This window comes from Peromyscus californicus, unplaced genomic scaffold (genome assembly GCF_007827085.1).
Source record: "Peromyscus californicus insignis strain IS unplaced genomic scaffold, ASM782708v3 Scaffold_7__1_contigs__length_154581171, whole genome shotgun sequence".
Classification (NCBI taxonomy): Eukaryota; Metazoa; Chordata; class Mammalia; order Rodentia; family Cricetidae; genus Peromyscus; species Peromyscus californicus.
In genome coordinates, this window is record NW_026294595.1 from 54,882,513 (window position 1) to 54,897,473 (window position 14,961).

The window sequence follows — 14,961 nt, forward strand, 5'->3', positions numbered from 1 at the left end:
TTCCATTCCTGTGCGCTGAGCTAGGCATCAGAGAGAGGGCAGTGGGCAGAGCAGATCCAGCCTCTGTCCTTCTTCTGTCATTACCAATGGAGCGGGGGCTTCAACAGTTAAACACATGTTTCCAAGCGTGACCCATTTAATAAAGCCAGTGGGGGCGGGGCTAAATTAGTCTCCCAAACACTGAAAAACTACTGTGAGAGAGAAATACTACAAGTGAGACCTGAAAGATGAGTAAGAACTAGATCTGGAGTGGGAGAGGCTGAGGGCGGGAGTGTGGGGCGTGTTTAGGGAAGTCAAAGTCTCTGTGGCTGGAATCCAGAAACAAGGACCAGGGCCGGAGGCAAGAACTGAGCCCGAGACTGGCACCGAGACAGGCACCGCCGGCCAGGAATCTGAATTATGAGGATGTTAGTCAGGTAGCATTATCTTGTTCAATAAGGAACACAATAACTAATTCTCTTTAAAAGAGAGAATGGCGGAAGATATTAATAAATGGCCGTGACTGGGGAAAATTTCAGTAGTGATTGTATGAACGTCCAAAAACCAGAACATTTTTAAAGAGATGCTGTTAGCTGGGGGCAGGCAGGGGGTGGGCAGTAAAAGGAAAGAAAGTTGTTTTTAAAAAGACTGTTAGCTGCCGAGATGAAGTAATTTGTTAAAATCATGTGAGAGTCACCAAGATGATACCGCTGCTTCTATTTCAACGCATTAAGTGCATATGTGGGCTTGAGAAGCTGTCTCTGCTGGTTTCCAGTTCTTACGCTTTGATCCCGTTTGTGAGACTCACGTGCACTATCTTTAAAGTAAGAATTTGGAACAAGCAAAGATACAGTTCACACATACCTGACTTATCAGAGATCCCTATTAATGTTAATATCATGCAAATTAATAAGAGTTTGTCACATTTATAGAAATGGATATTCATGCAAATGATGATTATTCAATGTGTAAATCTGTAGCAAGTTGCTGGAAAAAAATGTCAAATATGCATGTTTTTAGATTTTTCTATCTTTTTTTTTAAATTTTACATCTGTAAACTCAGTAATCCTATCGTGGCACTTTGCAAATGTGGAGATCTATCATTTCCCCACGACTCACAGATATTAATGAATACTCTGTTCTCTGACCATCTGTGCAAATGTATAGACAGAATCACAAAATGTGACTGCTGGCATTTTTAGTTTAAAAATATGTGTGGGGCATTTTGTTGGCTTAAACTATTTCAATACAAAACTCTGAACAAATCATCAATGGCTCTTTTAGAATCTAGTTTTTTCTGTTCCTCCCAAATGGCACAAGAAAAAGTTGACAGAAACTGATGACATTAAATCCCAAAGCACCACACAGAAGGATTCTGTGTCTCCCATAATATAGAATGATATCTCTTTCCAAGAGCAAAACTGGAGTAATCACCCTGAGCTCGGCGAACAGACAGTGTGAGTGAGTTTTCCAAGAGTATTTAGTAGATGGATCAGTGATGAAAAGGAAGCCTGGGATCTCAAGTCAGCACTCTGCATCTCTCCCATGAAATGAAAGGGGGTGTAAAGCAGAAGCAGAATTCACTCCTAACGGACTGGCACCAGTCTTCACAGGCTCACTGAAGGCAGGGCCCCCAGTGCCCCCTCAGAGGAAAAGGGTTTACGTGATTGGTCGATAACTTAAACAAGAAAACTGGCTAAAACCTGTCTGCTTTGCATTTTCACTACACGATGATTTTTTTTTTTTGGTTTAGTTATCCCATTTTATGTGTATGAATGTTTTACCTGCGTATGCATGTGCATCATGCGTGTGCCTGACGTCCTGGGGGGTCAGAGATGGCACGGAGTCCCCTAGAACTCGAGTTATGCATAGTTGTGAGCCAACACGTGGGTGCTGGGAACCAAACCCTGGTCTTCCGCAAGAGCAGCGAGTGCTCCTAACTGCTGAGCCATCTCTCCAGACCACATGCTGGTAATTGTAAACTACAGTCATCAAATACCCTTCCTTGGCAAGGCTTTTTTTTTTTTTTTTTTTTAAGATTTATTTATCGCATATACAGTGTTCTGCCTGCACGTCTGCCTGCATGCCAGAAGAGGGGACCAGATCTCATTACAGATGGCTGTGAGCCACCATGTGGTTGTCGGGAATTGAACTCAAGTCCTCTGCAAGAACAGCCAGTGCTCTTAACCTCTGAGCCATCTCTCCAGCCCCGGCAATGCTCTTCTATTGTTGGTCTAAGTCAGTGGCTCTTAACCTTCCCGATGCTGTTCCTCATGTTGTGGTGACCCCCAACCATAAAATTATTTCGTTGCTACTTCATAACTATAATTTTGGTACTAGGATGAATCATTATGCAAATATTTAATATGTAGGATGGTCTTAGGTGACCCGAGTGAAAGGGTCATTCGACCCCCAGGTTGAGAGCTACTGACCTAAGTTCTAATAAGTTCTGTGGTTCCTCTTTTTTTTTTTTTTTTTTTTTTGGTTTTTTGAGACAGGGTTTCTCTGTGTAGTTTTGGTGCCTGTCCTGGATCTCGCTCTGTAGACCAGGCTGGCCTCGAACTCAGAGATCTGCCTGGCTCTGGCTCCTGAGTGCTGGGATTAAAGGCGTGTTCCACAGCCGCCTGGCTCTGTGGTTCCTCTTATGTTTAATGTCCCTTCCCCAGTACTGGGATAGAACTAAAGGTCTGGGGCATGTTGGGCAGGTGTTCTATGACTGAGTTGTACAACCCAGTAAATTCTACTCATGATTGTGTTTGTGTGTGTGTGTGTGTGTGTACTTGTGTATAGAATGAGCACATTTTTGTTACTTCTGTTTTAATAGCTCTGTGTAAATTAATACAGAGAACTTGTCATTCTGAATGGAACTCCCCATCCACACTGACCCTACTACACGTAATCATTCTATGAGTAAATTCCTAGTGGTGAGAAATCACCCCAAGGCATTTCAGACAGCGTTCAGATTTACAACCTTCCACTCATATTGTGAAATTGCAACAGCTGATCTGACATGAACACACCATACCACAGGGATTTTAAAGGCAGATAAACAAATCTGGAAGCATTTTAACTTTTAAAATTTTATGTGTCCACTTGGAATTTCTGTTTTCAGGGGTTATTTTTGCTCATGAATGTGCATGTAATTAAGCACAAGTCATTTACCTTTCCCTCCCTTTCTACCATCTTATTCTAAATTGAAATTTATTTTTGTTACATTTACAAAAAAAAGACAGTGTTAAGCATGAGGTACACTACTTTTTTGCTGTTGCTGTTGTTGGAAATACCTGTCTCCTATTTTACATTAGTAACATTACGAACACTCTACAGTGGGTATCAAGCATCTCGCCAACTGTGTAATAGAATTATTATTCATTAGTGCTAAACCACACCCCCTTTTTACATTTCTGATTTGTAATGTTAATGACGAAGTTACAGCCATGAAAATTAAGTTACACTGAAATCCATGCACTGAGGATAAAACTGCACGTCAGTGATAATGTGGGCGGTGTGGGCAGCTGCTTCCCAGCATCCTTACCAACTTCCTTCCTTCACATTTTCTTGACTTAGGAAAAAGGGATCATGTGATAGGTTCCTAACTTTCTGATTAAAACAGAAAATTTGTTGACAGTTTCTTATTTGTATAGAGTGAATTCCAGTCACTTCCACCTCTTGTCCCTGTCACCTCTCTCCTCTCTTAAGTGAAACCCTGCTCAGTACATCTTACTCTACTTCTACATGGAAGTATCTACGTGAAAGATGTCCTGTAGTGTGTGACCACTGTTAGAGCTACGAATGCACACAGTTCAACCAGCTAGAAAAACACAAATCAGTGAGCACTGAATCATATTCTCAAACCCCAGATGTTGACTGTGTGACGGCTTCCTCAGAGTCCTTGCTTGTCAGACCAGTCATCTAATCAGTGAGCAGGTATATTCTCCACATGCCCTAGAACATAGAACTAAAGTACGTGTGCTCGTGTGTGTGCATGTGCGTGCGTGTGCGTGTGTGTGTGTGTGTGTGTGTGTGTGTGTGTGTGTGTGTATGTGTGTATGAATGGGGTGGGGGTGGAGTAGAGGGCTTTGTTTGCTTGCTTTTGGAGTCACATGAGGACTGACTGATGATTCAGCTCAGTTGAACTGGTCTACTATGAGACCCTAGTATGAGTTCAATCCAAATCACCACCACCATCACTGAAAAAAGAAAAAGAAAGAAGGAAAGAATGAAAGGGAGGGAGGGAGGGAGGAAGAAGAGAAAAGAAAAGAAAGGTAAAAAGTTTAGGAAAGATGAAATACTAGTCCCTAAAGCAATAAGAGCTAGAACATGGGATCACGTTGATAAAAGATGTGGAAAATCTGCCCTTTGAGAAGATCCATCACCCATCTAAGAAAGATCAGTCACCTGTCTAAGTGACTGGTTTCAGATATGAAAATAAAAACTATCCTGCAGAATTTGGTGAGGCCACGGATTCCCTGTTGCCTATCTGAAGTCCGTGAAGACCACGCATGTAACACGCCCCATTTGGTTTGTGTTGTTGCTGTGGTTTTATGAAACGGGGTCTCACTAAGCAGTCTGGCTAGCCTGGGGCTCCAAAAAGAGACCAGGTTAGCTCCCCCAAATCACAGAGCTCCACCTACTTCTGCCTCCTGAGTGGTAGAAGGAAAGGCAAGAGCCACTGTCCCCAAGCTTGGCCGAGCCTTTTCTGCCTTAGCTATAGAATGCCACAGTTCTTCAGTTTTCTTCTCCTCAAATCCCGACCACTCTCAAGGCTTGCCCTTCCTTACCTCCTGCGTGCAATTACAGAGATGATGTTCGGAGAGTGTTAGTGTAGCACCACACAGGGAGGTGGGTGGCCCCATCAAACAGCTTTCCACTCGAGATTATTCTAGCCACAGGTTCCGTTCTCCCCTGAATTATGCTGCAGTTAGCATCATATAGTTCAGCAACTCTCTCCCCCTCCGCCCCCCCCCCCCTTTTCCCTCTTCCCTTCCCCCAGGTAGATAACCGAGTCTGAGAGGAAACTGCTCAGGCCTTCCTTTTGAGGCAGGGACCGTCTTATTTATTTATTTGTTTGTTTGTTTGTTTGTTTATTTTCCTAGCTGCTTTTCTCTCCTTGAAGAGACGGCTCTCAGTCTCACTGTTCACACTATTTTGCCGGCAGAGTCTTGGTATTTTAGAAACTGGTGGAAGCAGGCCATGGATGGTCAGGTTCCCTCAGCCTTACAGCCGCCCTGTCAAGCCACCAGATTTGAAGTCCTTGGGCCTACAATGCGAAAACTCTCCCATGTTATTCAAGGAACCGCCCGAGAGGTAAAATTAGCTAAAAGGTCTCTCTCTTGCAGAATGTTCTACACTGTTTGGAGTCACTACACTTACTCAAGCAGTGGAGCATGGAACATACAAACTTCTAACCTTTTTTTTTTTTTTTCTGTTTGGGTCATCCATAAATAATACTTTCCATTTCTTGTGAAAATGGCAAAAATTCTAGTCAGCTGCCTATCAACGCATGTGGAGAGAAGCTACGGGAAGCCAAATGCTTCCTAAAATAAAGCCCAGCTATCTGCTTTAGACCAGCTGCTAATCACACCAAGCCTCCAGGGGCTCGGCCTAGAGTTTCTACCTGTCTTTAATTATATATCGAATGAACGTGTAGCTGAAATCCCAGGCCACAAAAATCAAGCGAAACCTTTCCTTATTGTTAACGATTCTAGAATCAGTCTTAACTGAAGAAATCCATATCCAGGGAAGAAGCGAAACACACTCCCTTAGCAGTCTTTCCTAAGTCCCAAGCGGCATAGAAACTTTTAGGTGAAGAACAGTCAACAAGAAGATGACTTGGAAAATCTGTAAAGGAATTAAAAAGAAAAAGCTTTTTTGTTTTATTAAAAGGGTTACTAAAAGAAGAATTTTAGAAATGAGAAGTAGCACCCCTCGCATTCTTTAAAGCTGTTTTTAATGTCTGGTTGGCCAACCACTTACTGGAATTGGAGCAAAGCTAGCTGGGGTGACAGTGAGGTAGAGATAATAGTGGTTTTCTCTTGAGAACGGACCTGACGAGCAGGGCTGGGTGTGGGTGCCTTCATTCTAACATTCACATTTACATTCTGTATTTGGGCTGATCATACCATGCCAACCGTGGTTGGAAACAGATGAGAGCTAGAGTTCCATGTCATGTGAGGCATCTCTATGTTTAAAAAAAAAAAAGCAAGAAAAAAAATACTGATTCGTACACACTGCATGATTTTCTCACCGGTGCCAGATAGTCTGATGAGTCTCTATAAAGCATGATGCTCACTTAAAAAAACAAAACAAAACTGCTCTTTCTAATGTAGTCTTTTCTTTCTCCTGGTGGTAAATTTAGTGTGTGTGTGTGTGTGTGTGTGTGTGTGTGTGTGTGTGTGTGTGTGTGTGTTATGTACTTACTCCCACGCACGTATGTTTGCAGGTATGTGTGCACATGTATGGAGCAGAGGTTATCATGTATTATCTTGCTCCACTGTTCTTCACCTTATTTGTTTGTTTGTTTGTTTTTGAGACAGAGTCACTCACTGAATTTAAAACATGGTTCACCTAAGCTGATGACCAGTGAGCTCCAGGCATCATCTCCCTGTCTCAGGACCCCTGGCACTGGGGTTACAGGCAGGCGTCAAACTCCGGTCCTCATACTTGCGTGGCAGGTACTTCACCAGAGAAGGCCATCTCCCTGGCCCTGAGTCTAGAATCAGTCCTGAATTCTCCACACATCTATTTCAAATAGAAGGGAGTGCTGGGGACCGTGAGGTTGCCGTCCTCGTACAGTGCTACCGTGGAAGCAGGCTTTTAGAGAATTTACTGAGTAACTACTATGTACCTCAAAAAGCTGACTGAACTTTTAAGAGCTTTGTTTAATGGCAGCTATTGAGGAAAACTTTTAGCACCCTGTGTCCCTGTTCCATGTAATCACGCTATATTTCTGTCATGTTGGGGCAAAAAATGTTCATCATTTTGTCAGCTCTGTCTGAGAAACAGAGAATTACCTTCTTGGGCTCTGGAGATTTATGCTTTTAATTACCTCCTATCTGCTTCGCTACCCTCAGAACCTAAGAATCAATATAAATAGTCTTATTTATGGGGAAAAATGTAAAATGTTTGACAAAAGCCTGTTATCACTTTCTAAGTTTTCATTGGAAGCTATTGATTCCTTCTGTTTTGGGGCATTCCACCTCTGTTCTTGACAGGACTGGTTGGGTTTCCAACTTACAATATGAATTTTTCTAATAATTCGTATTGCTTAATAGCAGATGTAAATTTTACAATAAGCATGAAGTCCCTGGGTCAGCAATGAGAGCACAGTCCCTGTGGCATCTCCATATTTAATCACCTGCCGCAAAGTTCAGGTGAAGGCCGGACCTTCTCCAACCCATCCGAGACTCACATTTCAGTGAGCAGCAACTTTCATGACTCTTTTTGTTTTTTTTAAAATAGGAACCATGTTAGCAGAAGTCAAAGCTAACGGACTGGGTAGCAGTGCTCTCCAACATGTGCAACTTCTCCGTGAATGTATGTGTAGCTGTTCCTCATATTCGTGAGGGACTGTTCCAGCAGCTTCCTGAGTGCTGAAGTTCCTTATATAAAAATTGCATGGCATTTGAACCATCTCTAGAGTATCGATAACATCATTAAAAGATGAATTCTGTGTAACAGTTCTCATGCTGTGTTGTTTAGGGAAGAAAGTCAAGGAAAACAGTCTATGTTTTCAATACATGCAAGATGTTTTTAGGGGGGAGCAATGTCCAAACTATGCTTGTGGGTCCCCTGAGAATAGGAGGCTTTATATTTATAGTATATTTTATATACTTAGTATTTATATTATACTTTATACAATTCATATGCAGTTATATAAATGAAACCATAGAGGAGTAGTTATTTTTTTTTTTTTTTTTTTTTTTTTTACATTTTTAGCACATATAATTTATTCATTGTTATGAGGCCACATTTCTGTTCTTAATGAAGAAAATAAAAACAGACAAAATGGACAGATAGAGTACAATGAATACTATTACCTTTGTGTATACATTGAGTAGTTCATATAAACAACTCACTGAGAGCTGATTTTCAATCATAATTAAAGAACCTTTTTTCTAAATGTATAATTATTTTAATCTGTTCCTCTAAAATATATTCAAAGATTTTTTTTTCCTTCTTGGGTCTCTGAGGGAGTTGAAGATTAGTTAGTTATAGTTGAAGGTTAGTTAGTTATAGTTGAAGATTAATTAGGATAGAAAGTGAATTAGATACATTTTGGACTTAACAAAATAGGATAGATAATGAAATTATTTTCTCTGAATTTGTCAAATACAAATGGACTAGACATTGTTTAGACATTTATTACTTGTATATATTGTATATAGTCATTGTAAAAAAAAAAAAAAAAAAAAAAAATCTTTGAGGAGTAGTTATTTATCCCAAGGGCTTTCAAGAGCAATAGATTAGAGTGTACAGGTGCCTGACAGCAGTTAGATGCATATATATGAGGTAGGGAACAGATAGAGCCTACCCTTAATTCATGTACAGAAATAGGTTGCCTTCATGTGACAGTGACCTTATGTTGGGGAGAGTCAAATATTAAATGATGAATTTTCTAAATTGAAAGCAAAGAATCTGCTTAAGAAAAAAAAAGCTTAATAAAAACATTACCAACTTTGAAGGAAGATATGGGAAGCAGTGCATTCGTGACTACTGTGTCAGAAGAAGGAAAAAGGAAAAGGAAAAGGTGCTGGGGACGTAGAAAAGACGAAGAGGAGAACGAAGGAAGGAGAAACGTAATGGTTTGGAAGCGAACACGGAGAAAAACGAGGGACGACTTATTTTAGAGATCAAAGCTAGCTCACGGATGCCAATAGCAAACTGCAGAATTCCTGAGAATACTAAATGGTGCCAGAGTTTCAAACAAGCCTCACAGCCAACGGCCTGTAGCAGTTCTGCTTAAAAACATTTCCTAAGGTGGTGCCTAACAAAGTTCCAGGTTCTTGGGTCACCCCATTTCCTAGGTAGGGCAGCAACTGCAGGGACTTGGTGTCCCAGGGCAGCTGGTAGAGAGGGACAGTCAGGGCTGGTGGCCAAGAGATGGAGCAGGGAGGGTCCACCAATAGCACGTGGGAAGACAATGTCTGTGGGACCAAAGCTGTGGCTTTGTAGCCAACCTCAGGACTGCAGAGGATTCGGCTGGGTGGGCTGCAGAGAATGCCCGTGCCTCTAGCAGGCACAGCAGGAAGGCATCGTCTTAAATGTCACCTGGTGGATGAAGTTTGTTTACAAAAAGGCAGGAGAGTTTGCACTGTGAGATTTTAACTGCCAAAGAAATCAGGAGGTCAGAATAAGACTTCGAATGGAGCAGGGAGGTGGGCACAGGCAGAAAGACCGGAGGACACAATCTGTGTGAAATGAAGGTAGTAAGGTGACAGAGACGCAGAAGGAGGGTGCCGGGGCTCGCAGAAGTACCAATTGCCTGCTAACTGCGGTCCTGGGAATTGAGGCTGATCTCTGAATGACTGCGATTTTTGAAATTTCAGAGGTTTATAGTCAAGAATAGGAGAGTGAGGTCACCCTAAAAAATGTTCACACAAATGGCTGGTCATCCTACCATTTTCTCTTTGAAGCAAACCTTTAGTTTCCTGCCCATCTATAATATTCTGAGGTCAATCAATGAAATGGCATGAAGTCATCTCTTGACATCCCCAGAAGGGAAGGCATTAAGTGTAGCAAGAAGGACAGAGGAGCTAAAATCCAGAGACACCAGCTAAACCAGAGCCCGTACCATAACCCAGACAGGACAATGTCAACAAAACTCACCAACCTACACATGCCAGCAAGTCAAATCAAATGAAGAGAATGTGGACTATGGTGGGATTCATAATACCGTAGACTCTGCAAATCAGATAGTTTAGCACCACGCAAGTCATGAAGCCTATGGCATTAGCCTCAGGGGATACTATCTCACACTTCATAACTTGTGGCCTTACTGATGAATTCCACCATTTGGGGGTCTATTCCTGAACTAGAGTCTGTGAAAGTCAGTCAGATCACTGTGCTCTTGTTCCTGCTTCCAGACAAGGCACGGGGACCCAGGTGAGATGAGGACCGTTTAAGGTGAGCTGTGGTGAGATGATGATGATGATGATGATGATGATGATGATGATGATGTCATCTCCATTTCTAAACACGAAGGAAAATCAAGTTGCCCTGCTCTCATCTTATGTAAAACTCCACTTCTATTTCCTTGATCCTTCTACTGCTGGACTCCAAGGAATTGAAATTAATATGTAAATTAGAAATTATTTGTGATCTCCCAATTTACGACCCAGCCATAAAAAAAGAGAAGAATGTTCGCCTCAAGGTATTATTTGAAGTGTACGTTAGCTCACTCTCCTGACTGGGCTCATCTCTGGAGATGGCACTTTCCAGCCGATAGGTGAAGAGTCCTACTCAGGCTCATCAATTTATGATCACCCTACAGTGTGCACTCATTTGTCAATGAACAAAGGAATGTGGGGGCTCGTGACAACCTCATTTCGTTTACCCTAGGTTGGGATTTGGAAAAAAAAAAGATGAAGAGAAAGCAGGATTTGGCATCTGCACATATTTGTGCAAAGGTCCAGGACTCTTTTGGAAAGTGTATTCTTCCTGGGCTGCAGTGCCCGCCCCTGGCAAAGTTAATGGTGTCAATTTGTAAAGGTTCACTTGGGAAATGTTTGTGATTAATGTTTGCTCATTTACATAAGGCTTCATTTTGTAAATAAAGCTGTAGCCTTTTGCTTTCTACAATGGAGTTCTACTGAGATGGTAAAAGCTGGACAAAGCAGGCTGCAGAGCACTGAAACTAGGTCGCTCTGAGCTTTACTGCACCAGGTCTACCCTGGTATGTTTTATGTGCATTATAGGGAACCGTGGAGAGCAGTCTGTTTACTGTGCAAATTTGCCTTCCAGATCTTTCAATAAACATATTTTCTACACTGAAGAGTGAAGCCAATTCAGTCTCAGGCTGATTTAGAAATGTTATTAAAGGAAATAAGGATGAGCATCTTCTTAATTCTTGCATTAAAATGTAAATAGGGTAATTATAAAATAATAAACTCTCTCCCCCAATAAAAAATGCTCAGTTAGAGAGCTCAGTTATGCAGATTATAGCACCATTTCCAAACACTGGGAACACATATATGTCACATTTCTGAATCCGCCATCCAGATTTTGTGCTTTTATTGCCCAGAAACTAAGCATGACTCAGAAATCTCATTTCTTTCTTTATTCTCCACAGAGCTACTGAGTAGTGGTAGGAAGCTGGTGGTCATCTGCTGACACGTATGCAGCTGTCCTTGTCCATATTAGTTACACTCAGAAAAAAATGGATGATGGTGAGCACACACCAAAGGTGTGAGCAATTTTGAACTGTAGAGAGAAATTATCACACCTCCCCTCAAAGCACCCATGGGGCAGATTTTGTTTTCTATTTTGTTTTTCAAACAGGGTCTCATGTTGTCCAGGCCTCACATTTGCTCCATAGCCAAAGCTAGCCATCAACTCCTGACTCTCCTACCTCTGACTCCTATGTGCTGGGATTGCAGGGTGTGCTATCACACCTGGCTTCCATGACACAGTAGCAAGCATCATTCTGAGGTATTAACTGTCCTATCAGTATGACAGATGTGTTTATGTCCTGTCCTGCTGATAGTGATACCAGGGAATTATTTCTAACCACAGAGCTGGAGTGGTCCATTTTCCCATCATACAAGAGAAAACTAAAGTCAACAGCGTTGGTGTCATTTCCCAAGTTCAGAACCAGAACTTAAATCCATGTTCAAGAACTTTTTTGTTTTGTTTTTGAGACAAGATCTATGTAGCTTGTTTGTCCTGAACTCACCATGTGGACCAGGCTGGCCTTAAACCCTCAGAGATCTGCCCACCTCTACCTCTTCCTCTTGAGTGTGGGATTAAAGGTGTGTGTGTTACCATGCCTGGCCCTCCAAGACTCCAAATGCAGTGTTGGACATACAACTGAGAACTGAGTGGAAGATCTGCAACATGCTCTAGCTTTCATATCACTTGCTGGCAAAAGCTACTTCTTTGGAATGTCCCATCATCATCCAGAAGGGGTTCAATTAATCCTTAGACAAAAGTCAAATTACAGGAAATAGTACTGTAGGCACACCTGCAGACTTAGAGGCAAGACACCCGGATTTATGTCCCAGTTCTGTGGTATACTATGAAAATACATGCAATACTCCTAAGTGGGAAACAACTACATAATCACCTGTAAGACACTGCATAAATAACCATGGGACATGCACACACAAACTGCTAACGGGCACTCAGTAAACAGACTACGGGACATGCACACACAAACTACTAACGGGCACTCAGTAAACAGACTAGGGGACATGCACACAGAGACTGGTGGTGCAGTTTTCTACTGCTTTCAGAGGAAACTATCATTAGCTAAAAGCAACACAAATTTATTATCATACAGTTGGGCACCAGAAATGGGATGTGCATCTCTCTGGGCTAAAACGAAAGGTATTGGTAAGACTGACTTCTAAACCTGTGAATATTCCTTGGCTTTGGGCACATTCCTTTAACTTCAAAGCCGTCAATGGGCGATCAATGAATCATTAATGACTGCTTCTTCTGCCTTTCTCCTCCCTTTTCAAGGAGCCTTGGACACTGGGCGCACAGGATAGTGGTTGATATTCTTTCTATTTTAGAGACAGGTGATTACCACCTTTAACTCCATCTGTTAACTTGCTTCCCCTCTGTGATATAAGGCAACATATGACGAGGATCTAGGTTCTTAGGACATAAGTATCTTTGTCTAGCACATGCGCAAATAAAAAGGTCAAGGAGTGCTTTACATTGACAGAATGGCTTCTCTGTGAACCATTATAATGTAAGAAATACAAGGCAAGAGGTGGGAAAAGGACTCCATGGGTAAAGTGGCTACCATGCACACATGAGAACCTGAGCATCCATGTAAAAGCCAGGTGGGGCAGCAACCTGCTGGGGACAGAAAATCAGATCCCTGGAGCTCACTGACCAGACCATCAAGCTGAAAAGATGAGCTCCAGGTTTTGTGAGAGAACCTGTCACAAGAAAACAAGGGGGAGAGAGATTGAGAAAAGTACCTGACATCAACTTCTGGCCTTCACACTCTTGGTCACACATGTGCATGCATGCCTGCGCACATATATGTACACACATACGAACATAGTGCATGTTTGGTACATGAACACCAAAAAAAACGAACAAACAAACAAACAAAGGTAGAGAAAAGTTTGTTATTCTATATGTAAGAAAAAGAAAAACACATTCACATTTAGATATAGTTCAAAAAAAAAAACCTCTGGAAGGTTACACAAAAAGTACTAAGTGTTGATAATAACTAGGAATGATAAGTAAGGCTTGATGAGTTAAAATGGATGAAGAGTTAAGAAGATTTATTTATCTTTATGTGTATGAGTGTTTTGCTTGTACCAATGCCAAGTGCACTAGTGTGTGCTGTCCCCATGGCGACCAGAAGAGGGCACCAGCCCCCCCGAAACTGGACTTATGGAACCCAAGTCCTCTGCAAAAGGAGCTAGTAGTTTTCACTACTGAGCTGTCTCTCCAGCTGTCCCCAAGATGGAGTGACTTTTCCATGTACCTTGATAACTGTGGGTTTTGTAGTAAGTACTGAAGTCAGGAAGTATAAATCTTCAAAATTTATGCCTCTAGGGATTTCTCCTTCTTTCCTATGTGTATTCTAAGGAGTGGGTGATTTTTTAACAAAAAGAAAAGGTTTGAGGAATTTGGATATTCATTCTGCTATCTTTACAGTCTGAGAAGAATTGCTATCTCAGTAATACTGAGGTGTCAAAGGAATTATCATCCTATGTTCCTCTGTTTATTTAGGTGTATTTAAATTCTTCAGTATAGAATCTTATGAGGTACTAAACATGCCTCTGGTGGAAATCACATTAAATATGATTGTTCAGATCCTGATCAACTTCTTTTCCAGTGAGTGCAATTTCACTGTGCTTACTGTGCAGAATTATGAAAATGTCACATCATGGTATATATGAAGAAGGATGTCTGTTATTTTTGTATTTCTAAAAACACATTCAATCTGTGGTATGCTCTTTGCAAAATGGCTTTTTGAGTCCAGAAACTTGGGAAATCCCACATCCAAGATACAGTCTTTAGATCCCATCTACACTGGAAACTGGTTTTATCTGGTAGTTGAATTATTACCAGATTTCTACTGTTATTAATTTTATATGCATTTAAAAAACCTTAGATTTTACCCTTTCGTTGGTATCTCTTTTTAGCAGAATGTCTGTGTTGTCTAGTTATAAATTTTTTCCCTGTATTTATATGAAATGGAAACATAACTTGTATAATACACTAGTCTTTGAGCTATTTAGTAAGATTGAATACATGCCTGAAATGTGACCGTTCTTGTCAAAAATAACATTTTTGGCATTCACTCAATTTTTTTCATATTTTCTAATTTCCAAGTATTTTTGACAAGCAAATAGAATCAGTGGAATCAAGTATAAAACAAGGGAGCATCTTAATTTTTATGATCAATCACTTGTCCTACTGTTCACATTTGAAACACTGAATCTAAGTCACTTGGAAATTGGACACAATGGAGCCAGTGGGCCGTCAGGAGGAACCAGGCTGAGATGCCACAGAGCACGCAAATATGAAGACATTCAGGCCAATCAACGCACTTCAGAGAGCGATGAAAAAGTGATACTCACATCTGAGTTAAAACGAAGCTGGCAGACGTTACAGGAAATCACTTGTTTCTTCTTTGGGGGAATGGAGACTCCAAACGTGTGGTTGATGACTGCTTTCTGCACAGGGTCCATCTGAGGAGCAAAGGATGGGAAATACAAGGTCAAAATTATCTTCAAAGGAAAGACAGCAACATGAGCAAAGAAGAGGAGCAGAATTACCCCTGAAGGTTTT

At 41.4% G+C, this 14,961-nt stretch overlaps 1 protein-coding gene across 8 annotated transcripts in view; it reads right to left on the reverse strand.

The window, feature by feature from the left end:
* The window catches only part of Znf385b (zinc finger protein 385B), a 407,065-nt gene that overhangs the window by 59,346 nt on the left and 332,758 nt on the right, over positions 1 to 14,961 (reverse strand). For all 8 annotated transcript variants that reach the window (XM_052723003.1, XM_052722998.1, XM_052723006.1 and 5 more), the window contains one exon: positions 14,751 to 14,861. In XM_052723003.1, coding sequence (XP_052578963.1) covers positions 14,751 to 14,861 — 111 coding nt within the window. The remainder of the gene's footprint in view (positions 1 to 14,750; positions 14,862 to 14,961) is intronic.